The 13,888-nt window shown below is 62.7% G+C and overlaps 1 protein-coding gene across 4 annotated transcripts; it reads right to left on the bottom strand.

The window, feature by feature from the left end:
- Nucleotides 1–1,036: 1,036 nt before the first annotated feature.
- On the bottom strand, nucleotides 1,037–11,421 carry Wdr18 (WD repeat domain 18). 4 transcript variants are annotated; one of them, XM_047532405.1, is made up of 11 exons: nucleotides 10,798–11,420; nucleotides 10,070–10,543; nucleotides 9,212–9,322; nucleotides 6,830–6,963; nucleotides 6,573–6,714; nucleotides 5,940–6,083; nucleotides 5,777–5,841; nucleotides 5,567–5,691; nucleotides 5,220–5,386; nucleotides 4,386–4,454; nucleotides 1,037–4,304 (listed from the first exon to the last, which is right to left on the bottom strand). In XM_047532405.1, the coding sequence occupies exons 2-11, from the start codon at nucleotides 10,340–10,342 to the stop codon at nucleotides 4,173–4,175; spliced, it is 1,362 nt and encodes a 453-aa protein (XP_047388361.1). In that variant the 5' UTR covers nucleotides 10,343–10,543; nucleotides 10,798–11,420; the 3' UTR covers nucleotides 1,037–4,172. The 4 variants fall into 4 exon arrangements, with proteins under 4 accessions (XP_047388361.1, XP_047388362.1, XP_047388363.1 ...); XM_047532406.1 differs by having other exon boundaries at nucleotides 11,065–11,420; XM_047532407.1 differs by having other exon boundaries at nucleotides 10,070–10,540; nucleotides 11,065–11,420.
- Between the last annotated feature and the right edge of the window lie 2,467 nt (nucleotides 11,422–13,888).

Genomic DNA, 13,888 nt, shown 5'->3' with positions numbered 1-13,888 from the left:
CCGCCAGTGAGCAGCGGCGCCGTGGCCAGGCTTGCAGATGACCGGTAGCCCGCTAGGGAGCGTGGACTGTGCTTGGCAGGGGCTGGGTACATTGAGCTCAGCCAGCCAGAAATTTCCAATTCTGTAGATGAGGACACACCAGGGAGGAAGTTTGGGCCTCAAAATTGGCTCCCACACCCACCCGTTCTTCTCCAGAATCCCAGATCTCCCTGGTCTCCCAGCCTTGGGATGTTGTGCATTGCTTAGACGAAAACTGAGTCCCAAGAGGGGCCAGATCTACCCTCTTCCCCAGAGCGTCTCTATCCAGCCAAGCACCATTAACGCTGTGTATCCTGGGGAGTGAGGCAGACACATGTGATGGAAATCTACAGGGTCGGTTTGCTCTCCAGCCCTGGGCAGGCAACTTGGACCAGAAAACTCCTCTTCATCCTTCAAAAGCCAGCACCAGATGTCCCACTGTGAAAGACATGCCCTCCTCCCCCACAGGAACCTGCAGCGGCGCCACCTGCACCCTCATCTCCTCTACCCCAGGCTGTCGTCCTGGTGCCCGCTGGACATTTGCTGGTGTATTTAGTGGCTTTCTCTCCCACTCAGCTCCGGGAGGGCATGGTGGGTCTGAGGGGTTGCTCCCGTCTCCAGCAGGCATTCCGTAATTGCTTGCTAGGCTCACCCTCCTGCGCTATTCCAGAAACGTCCTCAGCTCCCTGTTGTCTGCCATCCCTCACATTTCCCGTTTCCTCTGGCCTCCCCCCATCACTGGACCTGGGGTCCCTTGTTGGCAGTGCATCCAACAGGTGCTCGTGGGCAGAGGTAGAGACCCGGGCGAGGGACTCAGCCTGCCTGCAGGTGCCCGCCCTTCCTCCGCTGGGGCAGGCAGAGGGGCAGGCTGGGGAGGAGTGGCACTCTCCAGGCCCCTCAGGCAGCGTTGCCGTGGCCGGGTGGTCAGCCTCACCGAGCAGAGCCGCGCTGGCCAGCCGCACACACGCATACACACGCACCTCCCTTTAGAGCGGAAATTAAAGGAAAAGCTCCATTAAATGAATAAAATGTCAGCCATTTCCAGCCAGCAAATGAACTGAATTTTGAGATGACTCTAATGAGGGTTGGTGGCTCTGTCTGAGTGTCCAGGGGTCACCTTGTCCAGCTGCCTGGCCAGGCATCCCAAGAGAGAAATGGGGGTCCTTGGGAGTCCTGGACCCACAGTCATGCCAGGGAGCCCCTCTGGCCCTCGGCGGGTGCGCAGGCCGCCTGTCTGCTGGTGCTGTGTGAGTGCCTAGTCACGCATCCCGGAGTGACCAGGCCTCACCCCTCCGAGCAGGAGTCCTCAGAGAGGGGGACGTCGGCTGGTCTCAGGCTGGTGGCCGTGTCCGTGAGCTGCTTCTTGGAGGCAGGACTGCTTCCCTCCACTGCGAACCTGGGAAGGTGTTTTGTGTAGAAGACACGCGACAAGCTGCCATTTCCAGGTTCTTAAGCACACAGCTCAGTAGTGGCAGGGCTGGCGCCGTCCCCCATCGCCCTCCAGAACGCTCCATCTTCCACCCGGGGCTCCCGCCCGGCCCCTCCCGTCTCTGCAGCTGGGACTCCGGGGACCTCCTGGGTCTAGTGTGTCACGAGCACTTGTCTTCAGGCCACGCCGGAGCAGCAGGGTCAGGGTGCCCCTCCTCTGGGTGAGTGAGTGTGCTCTGGGGGGCTCTGGCTGCCCTCGCTGTGAACACGGCGTCCAGGACCCCACTTCAGCCATGGGGCCTGTGCCCAGGAGCCAGGCTGCTGGCCTGACGTCAGCTTGGCCACGGGGCCATCCTGTGAGCGGCTGCATGGTCGCGTTCGGCTGTGGGTGCTGGGGGAGGGGTAGCTCCCTGGGTCTGCACGGAGAGCCTGACACCAGCCAGGCCCCAGCCCAGGGCTGCCATCCCAGCCCCTGGGAGGCTGAGGTAGGAGGACTGCAAGTTCAAGGTTGGCCTCAGCCACTTAGGGAGACCCAGTCTCAAAATACAAAATTAAAAGGGCTGGGGCGAGGCTCAGTGGTCCAGTGCTCCTCTGCCACTCTGGACTGTCCCTGGCCAGAGTCCTCCCAGGGACAGTGGCCTCGCCCTCCCTGGCCCAGCCACCTCCGCCTGTGCTGAGGATCTGTGTGCCTGTGAGTTCCTGAACCTGCGGGCAGCCGCCCAGGGGACCCAGGACAGGACTCCACCACTTGGCTCTCACCCAGCCTGAGAACCTTGACCTGAAGAGGGCACAGGAGAGCCGTCACTGCCCAGCGCTCTGGGTCAAGGGGCCTCTGGTCTGACAGGACTGTGCAGGGAGTGGGTGCAGCAGAGGAGGGCATCTCGCCTCCAGCTCCACACACCAGCCTGGCCTGGACGGCCCCCTAGGACCCTGGGGAGAGGCCTGCCCTCGCCTCCAGCTCCACACACCAGCCTGGCCTGGACGGCCCCCTAGGACCCTGGGGAGAGGCCTGCCCCTCGCCTCCCGCTCCACACACACCAGCCTGGCCTGGACGGTCCCCTAGGACCCTGGGGAGAGGCCTGCCCTCGCCTCCAGCTCCACACACCAGCCTGGCCCGGGCGGCTCCGAGGGCTACCAGGGATGTTCCTCCTGCAGATAAGGGAGCTGTCTCAGAGCCAGTGTGGTTTGTGAGGTCAGCTGCCCCCTCGTGTGCCTGGACTCATCCCCACTGTGACTTGCAGAAGACAGCGTCCTCCCGTCCAGCGTCTGCAGGCAGGAAGCCAAGGACAGCGTGGGAGTGAAAGCCCTGTCAACGCCAGGACCTTCACAGGCCCTTGCCGCCAGAGGCAGCAGTGTCTGCCTGGGGTGGCCATCTGTCCACAGCTGCCCTCCACAGGCCTGCCGCCACCGGTCCACCCTCACCCCCAGTGAGCGGTGGGATGGCCCCTTGGGGTGGGGGGAACGCAGACCCTGGGGGCCAGTCGTGGCCTCCAAGGACCCTCAGCCGCTCAGCCCCACCCTGCGGCTCCAGGCCACCAGGGAGCCCCGCCGGGGCTCTGGGGCTGTGCTCCAGGGGTCCTCCGGGCCTCTCAGAGCAGCAGCCTGGGTGCTCTGGGGGCAGGTGCTGGAGCCCCAGCTTGGTGTGGCCGGCTGTGGCACAGGCCTGCCTCTGGGGGTCACTAAAGAGGCAAATGGCTTGAGGGTCCCCCACCTCACCCTGCAGGATGGGGCGAGGGGATGGCAGGGGAGTGACCAGGCCAGTCTGCCAGCAGTGAGGACAGAGTCCCAGAGGGGTAGATGGCCCTAGTGCTGGCTCTTGGCTGCGGGTATGACGGCATCAGCTAAGTCACATGGATTTTCTGGACCATTAGGCAGAGATGTCAGTTGGGGTAGCCTTCTGGAAGGTTCTTGAGGCATCTGGGCTGGGCTCCAGGTACTGGCTAGCAGCCAGTGGGGTGGGGAAGGTGGCCTCCCTCAGGCCTGATGCTGACCAGCATGTTGCTGTCAGTTGGCCAGAGTGCACCCGCTAAGGAGCTGGCCTAGAACAGGCCCCGCATCACTGCCTACCATCTGGGGGCAAGATCTGTCCCCTTTCTGATGTGCCTGCCACCGCAGGCCTTCACCGGGCAGGGGACTGAAGCGGTGCCCATGTCATCTCCCAAGAGGAAGCAGTGCTGAGGGGCTCAGCCTGGTGCTGGGCGGCAGAGGGGCACAGGGCAGGGTGTCAGCCTGAGACTTGCCCCTCTGTCGCCCTCTCCTGGAGGGGTCAAGCAACTGGCTGGGCCCTGCAATCCTCGGGGCTGAGCACGGCTCCCTGCACCCTGGGTACCTCACCACTGGCAGCTGGCACTGGTTCTGCCCCAGTGTCCCTGCAGCCAGCAGTGCCCCTCCTGACTGAGCGGCCAGCCCCTTCTGCAACTCGTGGGTCTCCAGACCTGCCTGCCTGTCTCCCCAGGGGCTGGGGCCCACTGACCGTAGCCCCTCTGCTGCTGCACCGAGGGTCTCAAGGTCCCAGCTTGGTCACTGGGTCAGGCAGGGACACATGGCAGCAAAAAGTGGCTTTCAGATCATCTTTTGTTAAAAACAGAAGAGCACCATGGGACACAACCAATGCCAGTGTACAACACAGACAAAACGGCCCCAAAACAAGGGGTAAAACACCCAAACAGAACATAAAACTGGCCCAAGTGTGAGGGCCGCCTCCGGTTCGGCAGTCGCCGCAGCCCTCACTTGGCGGGTCGCGTGATGATGCGCGTGGAGAAGTCAAAGAGGTCACGGTTGACCTTGCGCAGATTGCGCACCTCGTCCTCCAGCTCCGTCACGCGCACGCGCAGCTGGTCCTGGCCGCCCAGCACGTTCTGGGGAGGGGCGGGGTCAGAGAGGAAGGAAGGAGGGCCCCTCCCGCCCGGCCCGGCCCGGCCCCGCCCCGCCCCGCCCACCTTCTCCAGGGTGCTGCACATGACTTTGTGCAGCTGCTCCATGCGGTCCAGGTAGCTGGGCTCCATACCCTGCAACACAGGGCGCAGTGATCCCGGGCCTGTGCCACCCCGCGTGGGGCCGGTCACCTGGAATGCTGCCTGGGGCTCAGAGGATGGGTGGCCAGAGGCAAGGTGCTCTTGGTCACTGGGTCAGGCAGGGACACATGGCAGCAAAACGTGGCTTTCAGATCATCTTTTGTTAAAAACAGAAGAGCACCTGGGACACAAAGTCAAGGTGCTCTCTCCAGTCTGCACTGTCCAGGACTGCTGGGAGTGCTGGGCACGGCGTCAGCGGTGGGCCGCACACGCTGCAGAAGCAGCACCTGAGCAGGCAGGAAGGCTCTGGAAGGGGGCCCTGGAGTGGGATCAAGCTGCTGCCCAGGAAGGGGGGCAGTCAGCCTTGGGATCAGCTCCACCTGCAGAGCTCTGCAGCCCACAGTGGTCAGGCCTGCCCACGGGCAGGACAGCAGAGCCCTGCAGCAGTGGACGGAGCAGGCCAAGTGCCGGGACACTGCCTGGGCCCTGGAAGGACACTCCCAGAACCATCTGGACCCACCACTGCCCCAGCAGAGGAGGCAGGAGGGTCAGCACCCTGCACTGTTTAGAGGTCCTGGTATTTACTGGCCACCAGAGGCCAGTCAGCTGGTGTCTTTCTGAGAGATGCTGAGAGGCACTTGGCCTTCCAGCAGGAGGGGATGCTGATGGGCACGGGCCTGTGCGAGAGTGGCCGTCTGCAGCTCAGGCAGACTTGCCAGGCACCAGGGAGGCACCGCGGAGCGGGCGGCACAGGCCTACCTGCCGGTGGCGGCCCAGGCGCAGGGGGAGGCCCCCTCCACGAGGCTCGTCCCCATGCTCGGCGCCCAGCAGGTGCTTGTTGAAGCGGGGCAGCGGCAGGCTGGGCCTGAAGTCGGAGCTCAGCATGCCAACTGGCGCCAGCAGGATGGACGCGTTGGTCACCGGGCCTGCGGGACACCAGCGGTCAGCCTGCCCTCACTCAGAGCTCCTTAAACCCAGGGCCTGAATTGTGGGCTGGCCAGGCCCATGGGTCCAGGAGGCTACGGGCCCTCGCGTGTGCCTGTTCCTTCTGTGGATTCACGCTGCCCACCCCCTGGTGCACAGGCAGGGGCCCCGCGGCCGCCCACCTCTGAGGGCCACGGTACGGATGCACTGCTTGCTCTGAACGTCCCAGAGACGCACTGTCTCGTCATGGGAGCCCGAGAGCAGCACGCTGCCATCAGTGGACACGGACAGGCAGGTCACCTGGTTCCTGGGAGGTGGACAAGACAGGCGTAAGAAAGGACAGCGCACGCCCCTGCTCCAGGCTGTGCCTGGACCCCCATCCCCATCCCTACCTGTGCCCTTTGAAGACCTTCCCAGGGTCCTGCTCTGGCTGGAAGCTCCTCTCCCTCTGTGTGGGCTGTGGAGGCCACGACAGGCTGTGAGCACCAGGCAGCAGCTGCCTGCAGCCCTTGGGACCCACCGGAACCGTCGTCCACGCTCCTGTCAGCCACTCACCCGAGCACAGAGGTCCACTTGGAATATGGAGCCATCACTGCCACCACAGAACATGTGGTGTTCTGCCAGGTCCATGGTCACGGCCATGATGCCCACATCAAACAGGATGGACAGCAGCAGCTCACCAGAGGAGATCTCCCACAGCTGGGTGGGGCAGTGGGGGTGGGAGGCATGGGCACCCAATAGGCACAGGGCTCTGGGGTGGGGGCACCGTGAATGGCAGGGGTTGCTGGCCCTCGGGACTAAGATCCTCAACCTGGACATGTTGGCCCCAGGGTCCTACTCGGTGGGAGCTATCAGGTCCAAGAGGCTCAGTCATTCCTGGCAGGGAGCTCCGTTCTCCTGCAGGAGAATCCCTGCCCCCTACCAGCAAAGGCTCAAGGGCAGCGATGCCCTCAAACCTCCACAGGCTTGGCCCAGGGCCTTGCACAGGCACGGCTGGCTGAGTGGGAATTTCCAGGAGACAGAGGCTGGGACTGTCCAGCCTCTCTGGCCGTCCTTGGGGCTTGGAGCATCAGGGGATTACGAGCTGTCTGGAGGCTGACAGCTGGGACCGGTGGGGGGAGGTTGGCTTGCTCCTGCCACCAACAACCCAGCCGCTCAGCTCGGGCCAGGGCAGGGGCAGGGCTCTACCTTCACTGTCTGGTCCAGCGAGGCGGTGGCCACCCGGGCCAGTGGGCCCCCAAAGCCGCAGTGCAGGTCTGTGATGGGGAGCGTGTGTTGAGACCAGACGTGCCGGGGGGCTGGGATTCTGGAGGGGTCCACCTGCAGCACGCTGTGTGGGGGTGGAGGCCCCTGGAGTTGTCCTCACCACCCAGAACACCCACCCGTCCAGCCCCACCGCCAGCCCTTCCCGCCTGGGGCCCAGGGCACGTGGGTGGGCATGCTACCTGCAGAGGCTCCAAGTCAGCACCAGGCAGTCCCTGCCCCCTGAGAGGAAGTGACTGCTGTCCCCCGTGAACTTCAGGCACGAGACATCCTGGTAGTGGCGGTTCAGGATGACCAAGAGGTTCCCCGTGGAGACCTGGAGCGGGTGGGAGCACCCAAGTCGGGAGGAAGCTGGGCTACTGCTCCCACTCCAAGCTGCCAAGATGCCAGCAGCACATGCAAGGAGTCCTATTCACCCTGCCTGGGACGAGGCCAGCCGTGCAGGGCCAGGGTGGGTGGCTCTATGGCCCTGGGCATGGTGAGGCCCCACCACCACGCTCCACGGGTAGCACTGCCAGTGCTCCCTGCCACTCCCAGCTGCACGACAGACACGGGGGGGGGGTCACGTCGCCTGCCCCACGTGCTGCCGGAAGGGCATCTCCTTTACTGTCACCCTGGACTGGTGGTCAACCCTAGGGAAGGCATGGAGCTTCTGCCTGGGTTCCTTGAGGAAGGCTGGGCTTGGGACTTGACCAGCTTGAGACTTGGTCACAGCGGAAATCTCTTTGGAAATCTGCGGACGGGCACACAGGAGACCAGTCTCAAGGAGAGGAAGCAGAGGCAGCTGGCGACAGACATGCCCACTCGCTCACGTGGCACGCGGGAAGGGCTGAGCTAAAATGTACCCCACTGAAGTGTGTTCAAGCCCCGACCCGGCCGCGACCTGCAACTATGACCTTCTACAGAAACAGGGTCAAGCTGGGTGCAGCCCAGAGGCAGAGTGCTGGCCTGACACACAGGGCCCCGACACAATTGCCAGCACTGCAGGAAGGAGTGAAAAGAAGAAACAGGGCCTTTGCAGACGTGCGTGGTCAGTTGAGACGGGGGCATGGTGCAGCAGGATGGGCCCTCAGTCCAACAGCTGGTATCCTCGAAACAACAGGAGCCGGGGAAGGTCATCACCGGTGCTGGGCAGACAGGAGAACGTGACCACACCAGGGGCACCCGCAGCCCCAGGCAATGGAAGCAGCAGGAAGGACCCTACCCACACCTGCACACCTGGAGCTTGGACTCTGGGCTTCAGGGCTGAGAGGGGGCGATTTTCTGCTGTTGGAAGCCGAATATGGTGCCTTTCTGGCAGCCTCAGGAGACTCGCCCAGCCTGGCAAGCCACGCCCCTTCTCTGGGCCTCCTCTCCCAACTCTCCCCTCCACAAGCACGGTTGCCCAGGGCTGTGAAGGACTAAATGATGCCCTCTGCATCATCCAGCTCAAACCTGGAAGCGGGCAGCTCACACCAGGCTGGGCAGATGGGGCCACACTGCGCCTCCTGTCCCTGGGAGCCAGCACACAGGCAGACCCAGGCCCCCCGAACTGACCCATTCTGCTCTACGGCTTCCGGTTCCCTCCTCACACCCTCAACCCCACCCCTCGGGCATTCAGGCCACTGCTCAGAGAGGCTCCAAGAAGCTGGGCAGCAAGGCCAGGCAGCACCCACCTGCCGCAGTCCACCCTCAGCAAGAAGGGAGCCCCGATGCCTCTCCAGGGGGAAGAACCACAGACTTTCTGCCCACATGCGGCCCACCCTGGGCTTCAGGCAAACAGGGCAAGGACTGCCACCCAGCGGGCAGCTGCGAGCCCATCCCTGTGGTCCTCTCTGTGCCCGAGCCGCTTTCCAGCACTGTGGGCTGAGGGCGACGTACCAGCACCTCTGGCCCTTTGAAGGCTCAGAGAACTCTCACACTCTGACCAGTGCTCTGGCCTCTCTGAGAGGAGGGACAAGATCAGGGTGGGGGAGAGAGGCAAGTGTTTGGCCTCGAACCCTGTATCGCCTGCACCCCCTGCTCAAACTGGGTGCAGACCACCCTACACAACTGACTGCTCGTAACAGACCCAGGGCCAAATCCAGCTGAGGCCTGACTCCACGTAGGCCTCCAGTGGACATCAGGAAACCATGCCCACGGTTACAGGTTACCTAGGACTGTTTCCCTGCCAGGCCAGAGCTGAGCACTTGGCCTAAACAAGAAGTCCAAAACGCTGACCCTCTGGGCCTTTGCAGAAGTGGACGAGTGGGCAGGGGCGAGATGGTGTGTGAAGGGGTGTGTGGGGCCATCACCTGGCTTTCCCAATGATAAGAAGAGAGAGGCTGAACAACATCACCTGACCCCTTTATGATTTAAAGCCAGGCGATGTCCGCAGCCTGGAAGAGACACTGCCAATGCTGGGATAGCCCTGCAGGACGGCAGTGTGTCCGGGGCCTCGGCTACACTGTGCTCTACCCAGGAGGACTCAGGCAGAATGTAAACACAAGGCTCCAGGGTACTGAGGAAGGTGGAAGCAGGACAAAGTGTGGGTGAGAGCTGCACAGCTGCCAGGGCCCCAGGGTCACTCCGAAGCACCTTCTTACCTCCCACAGATATATACTTTCTGCAATTCCCGCCACAACGTAGAGGCCATTGGGTGATGTGGTCAGACAGGTGACAGGTCCGGGGCACATGATCTTTTGCTGGAGCTGATCCTGGGGACACACGACAGAACCCTGAGCTTCTGGTGAGAGGCAGGGGAGGGTGAGCAGAGGCAACTGGTAAGTTCAGAGTGCTAGAAACAGGCGCTGGGGAGGGCAGGGGGCGGGGAGTGAACCAACGGTTCAGCAAGGCGAAGGCCCTGGACCTGGAGCCCAACGGCCAGTAGGCCTGCACTCCAATCCTGCTCACCCTACTGTGACCCTGAGACAGGTAACACGGAGCAGCGTTTGCCCAGAGTGATCTCAGCAGGTCTGCGGGGCGGCAAGAAGCTTTGGGGGCTGCATTCTGGGGCTACTAATAGAGAAGACGCGGTGGGAAAGGTTCAGATAATGAAGGTGTCTTTTTGTGGGATAAATAAGTCTCTGGGGTTATCCTCCCAGGGGGCTCCCAGAGATTTCGGACCCTCTCCCTCTTCCTGCAAAATCACAAGATACAAAGGACCCTACTCTCTCCTTTAACCAAATTTAGCGTTCCCCGCACTCGCGCATGCACAATCCTCGCAAGAGACCTCTCCTCCCAGCTAAGTATGAGCAAGGCCGGGTGCCCAGGACTGGACCCTCAGCCCCAGGCATGCGCAGAGCGCCCCGCCGGGCCCACCGCCCCGCGCATGCTCCCTAACTCGACACCCCCCATCCATTCCCAACTAGGACTCCAGGCGCGCAACGCCCTCTGGCCTCCCCCACTCCTCTCCAGGCCCCACGCGCCGCCCTGGCCCCAAGCCCCTGTCCCGCGCTTCGCACCTTCCGCTGCAGCTCCCAGGCGCTGATGTAGTTCTTGCCCAGCTGAGCCGCCAGGAGGTACTCGCCATTGAGCAACGCCAGGCCGCGAGGCCCAGCTTGGCCGCCGCGGTAGGTGAGCAGGTTGGCGCCCGAGTGCAGCTCCCACACCACGCAGCTCCACAGCTGCGCCGCCGAATCCGTACACACGGCCACCTCCATGGGCGCCGCCATCTTGCCACACCGCCACTGCCCCGGAAGCGTGTCACCCCCAGCGAGACGCGGACCTTGGAGCATCGCGGGCTAGAGCGGCACCTGCACTGCTCCGGGGCGGGGAGGGGGGGGCGGTTTGGAGGACTCGCGCATGCGTACTTGCCTTAGGTGGCGCAGCCAAGGCGAGCGCTCCACGGAGAGTCGTGGGTCTCGGCTGGAGTTGTTGAATGGTCACCTCTTCCGAGGCCTTCTTGCAAGTAGTTAGTCTGATCTGGTCATTTCCTTCTGGCCAAATGACCAGTCTTTCACTTATTATTATTTTGGTACCAGTGGTTGAACCCAGGGGCCCTTAACCACTGAACCACATCCCCAGCCCCCACCCCTCTTTTTTTGAGACAGAGGTTTAAGTTGCCGAGGTTGCTTTTGAGCTTGCGGTCCTTCTGTCTCAGCCTCTCGGGGCCTCTGGGATTAGAGGCGTATGCCACCACGCCTGGCTTCGGATCATTTTTTTAAAAATGTTCAAATATTTAAGTACTCACCTCCCAGGCCTCCACGAAGACAATGCAGGTAGAACAGACTACACACCCAGCAACAGCGTGTCTAGGGCTGGGGCTCAGTGGTGGCGAGCTTGCCTAGCATGCAGGAGCTCCTTGGGTTCCATCCCAGCACCATCCAACCAACAAAACAACCCTCTCATAATAGACCTAGTTGGCACGTAGTCCATTGAGATTTGATGCTTACTTTATTGATCAGTGTTTACCTCCCCTTTGACCTTACCTCTGGGGCCTTAAAATTAAGTTTTCTACCTGGGCCAGTTGGTGCAAGCTCAACAAGTCACAGCTCCATCCGAGTAGCCACTAGCCTCAGGTCACAGCTGCCAACCTCAGGCCACGTCTATAAACGGAGGTTTTCTTCATTTGACTTTTTTTTTCTTTTGGTGCTGGGGATACAACCCAGCCTTCTGCATGCTGGGCAGGCTCTGGGCCACTAAACGGCATCCAGACCCCCACCCGTAACAATTTATAGCGTGGGATAGCGGCTCCGCGCGGAGAAGGGAGAATTCACGCGAAAACGAGTCTCCCGGCCGGGCCCCTGCGGCTAGGGGCCTGCGGTGCGGGCGGTGCGGGCGGCGACGCGCGACCCAGCCGGGCGGGTAGAATTCTGTGCGCGCGGCGCGGGCGCCGGTCGCAGTGCGGTCGCCAGGGGGCAGGCGTGAGCCGCGGCGGGAGTGGGGCGGCGCACCTGGCCGGGCCTGCGGGCGGCCTTCGGGGAGGAGGCGTCCGTGGCGAGCCTGGCCAGAGCGCGGCGTGCCGGGGGAGGCGCGCGCGGAGGCCCTGCGGCAGCACCGAGGCGGGGCGCTGGGCGTACCGGACCGGGTGGCCAGTTTGGACTTTGTTTTCTACTGAGCGAGTCCGGCCCCAGGAGCCGCTCCTGTCTCCTTCCCCAGAATGTTGAGGGCTGGTGGGGGGTTGTTTGTTCTCCGGTGCTGGGGCGCTGTTCCTCTGAGCCGCAGCCGCAGACCTCGTTGTTTTTTATTTGCCTCCTCTTAGAAGGTGCTGGATGCAGGCAGGGGTGGCTGGCGTGGCCACTGTGTTTGGTTTTGGGTTCTGGGATGGTACTTAGGCCCTGTACCTGCTTTCTTAGTCACTGTAAGAAACAAGAAAGAGAAATAAGAAAAAGAAGGAGAAATCAGGGGCCCGGATGTGGCTCCATCTACAAGCGCATCACACCGGAGACCCTGGGTTCCATTCAGAGCAGGCAATGGCAGACTCACCTCCACTGCTAACTTTGTTCCAAGCACAGCTGGGGACCCTGGGCCGATTTTGCATCCTTTGCACCTGAGCAGGTCACTGCCCAGCTCTGGGCCCGGTTTCCCCACCTGTCTGGGAAGATGCTGCTGCTCTTCTTGGGGTACTGCCTAGGGGATTCTGTGAGTGCTAATATTTGCCATGGGGGAGTCTGGACTGGAAGCTTCCAAGTTCCTGGGTTCCAGAATCTTAGGCAGGCCCTGCGGGTGTCGAGCAGAGGTGTATGGACTCCAAGCCCAACAGAGGTGCTAGTGTGGATGCTCCTGCAGAGTGGGCTGGGCAGCTGGACTGCAGTCATCCGCCTCACAGGCCAGGCAAGTGTGGCCCTCCCTCCTCCCCTCCAGGGAACTGCTGGCTGGGCTGCCTTGTGGGGTCAGAGGTCACCCCGCCCCCAGCCTGACTCCTGGAATGAGGACTGACCAGTTGTCAGAGCTGCTGGACAAAAGCCACACTTGGGGGCGTCCCCAGACCACCCACTTACTAGACCTCAGTGCCAGCTGGGTGCCTGTCCCACATCTGAGGCAGGGAGCGTGTGGGGGTGGGGCAGCAGCCGGGGACACTGGAGCACAGACCACCCCAGCAACCCCAGCCTCACTCGGGGCAGCCCCTGCTCCACACGGGGGCTGGGGTGGGGGCGGAGGGAGGACAGGTGACTCTCAGCCACCAGCCCCTCCTTGCAACCAGCCCAGCCCCTGGGCTCTGCTGACCCATGTGGGCTGGACCCTGGCTGTATTCCAGGGCTGTGTGGCCTCAGGGCCCCCCAGCCCCCTCCCTGAGGCACCTGGCTGAGGAATGAAGCTCCAGGACTGGACTCTCTACTTTGTGGAAAAGGGCCTTTTTTCTTTTTTTGATCCCTGTCCTTATCTCCCTGGGGGTCTGGGGGCTGGTGGGAGTGGGAAATGCCATTTTTCCCTTTTGCAGGCTTTGGATAAAGGGCCACAGGTGAGCGCTCGGGAGCCAGCCGGCTGTGGTGGGTGGAGAGGGAGTTGTTTTCCTCTCCAACAGCAGCAGCCTTGGGGCGGCACCAGCCCAGGCCAGCCCTGGCCAGAACTTGTGGGCAGGGGAGCCAGGTGGCCACAGTTGGGGCCTGCCCACCTGGCCACGCTGCCCTTGAGTGTGAATAGTGAGGTCAGACAGGAAGGAAAGCCTCTTTCAGCTGGCTCCCAGGACACTGCTCCCGGTTTGGGAGCCTGTTTCCTGGAGGCCATGCCATGTTGCTCCTGGACCCTGGGATCAGGCAGGCGATGAGCCCTGGAGGGAAAGCAGACCCCAGGGGAGGCCCTGGGAGCAGGGAGCCCCAGGTGTGTCAGCGGGCTGCTGCCGGGCTGTCCCCAGGGGCAGAGGCAGGGAGTCACATGCCCGCACCCTGGGGACAGTGACGTCCTGGTGGCTGAGTAGGAGGGGACTCTGTGTTTGGGTCACACAGGATGAAGAGATTTTCAGACCTGAGAAGAGCAGGACGCTGCCTCAGTTGGCAAGAAGGGCTCCTGCCAGGGCACAGAGGCAGGGGCAGGCCACCTGCCACAGAGCGCCCGTCACACAACCCGGAAGCTGCCCAGCACCCACAGCTGTGCGGCAGGGAGTCACCTCTGAGCCAGGGCTTCGACTGGGGCCCCGCAGCAGTGTGGACGCGTGGAGCCCAGTGGGCCCAGCAGGGGGCTGAGCAGCTCCCTGGCCTGCACCCACCCAGCAGGGACGCCATGCACGCTCCTGTCACGCCAGGGTCATTCCAGGTGGATGCCGCTGGACTGCCCAACCCACGTGGCACAGGCCAAGGGTGCTGAGCCCCAAAACAGCACAGGAGACATTTTTCTCTTAAAGT

This window comes from Sciurus carolinensis, chromosome 17 (genome assembly GCF_902686445.1).
Source record: "Sciurus carolinensis chromosome 17, mSciCar1.2, whole genome shotgun sequence".
NCBI lineage: Eukaryota > Metazoa > Chordata > Mammalia > Rodentia > Sciuridae > Sciurus > Sciurus carolinensis.
This window is presented reverse-complemented; position numbering and strand designations above follow the sequence as displayed.

Excerpts from the sequence above, each read along its gene's own strand:
- Wdr18 (XM_047532405.1), bottom strand. The coding sequence starts at position 10,342 with ATGCTCCAAGGTCCGCGTCTCGCTGGGGGTGACACGCTTCCGGGGCAG. Across the intron at positions 6,964-9,211 it reads AAAGTATATATCTGTGGGAG|GTCTCCACGGGGAACCTCTT; the intron begins GTAAGAAGGTGC and ends CACCCGCTCCAG. Across the intron at positions 5,842-5,939 it reads AAGTGGACCTCTGTGCTCGG|CCCACACAGAGGGAGAGGAG; the intron begins GTGAGTGGCTGA and ends TGGCCTCCACAG.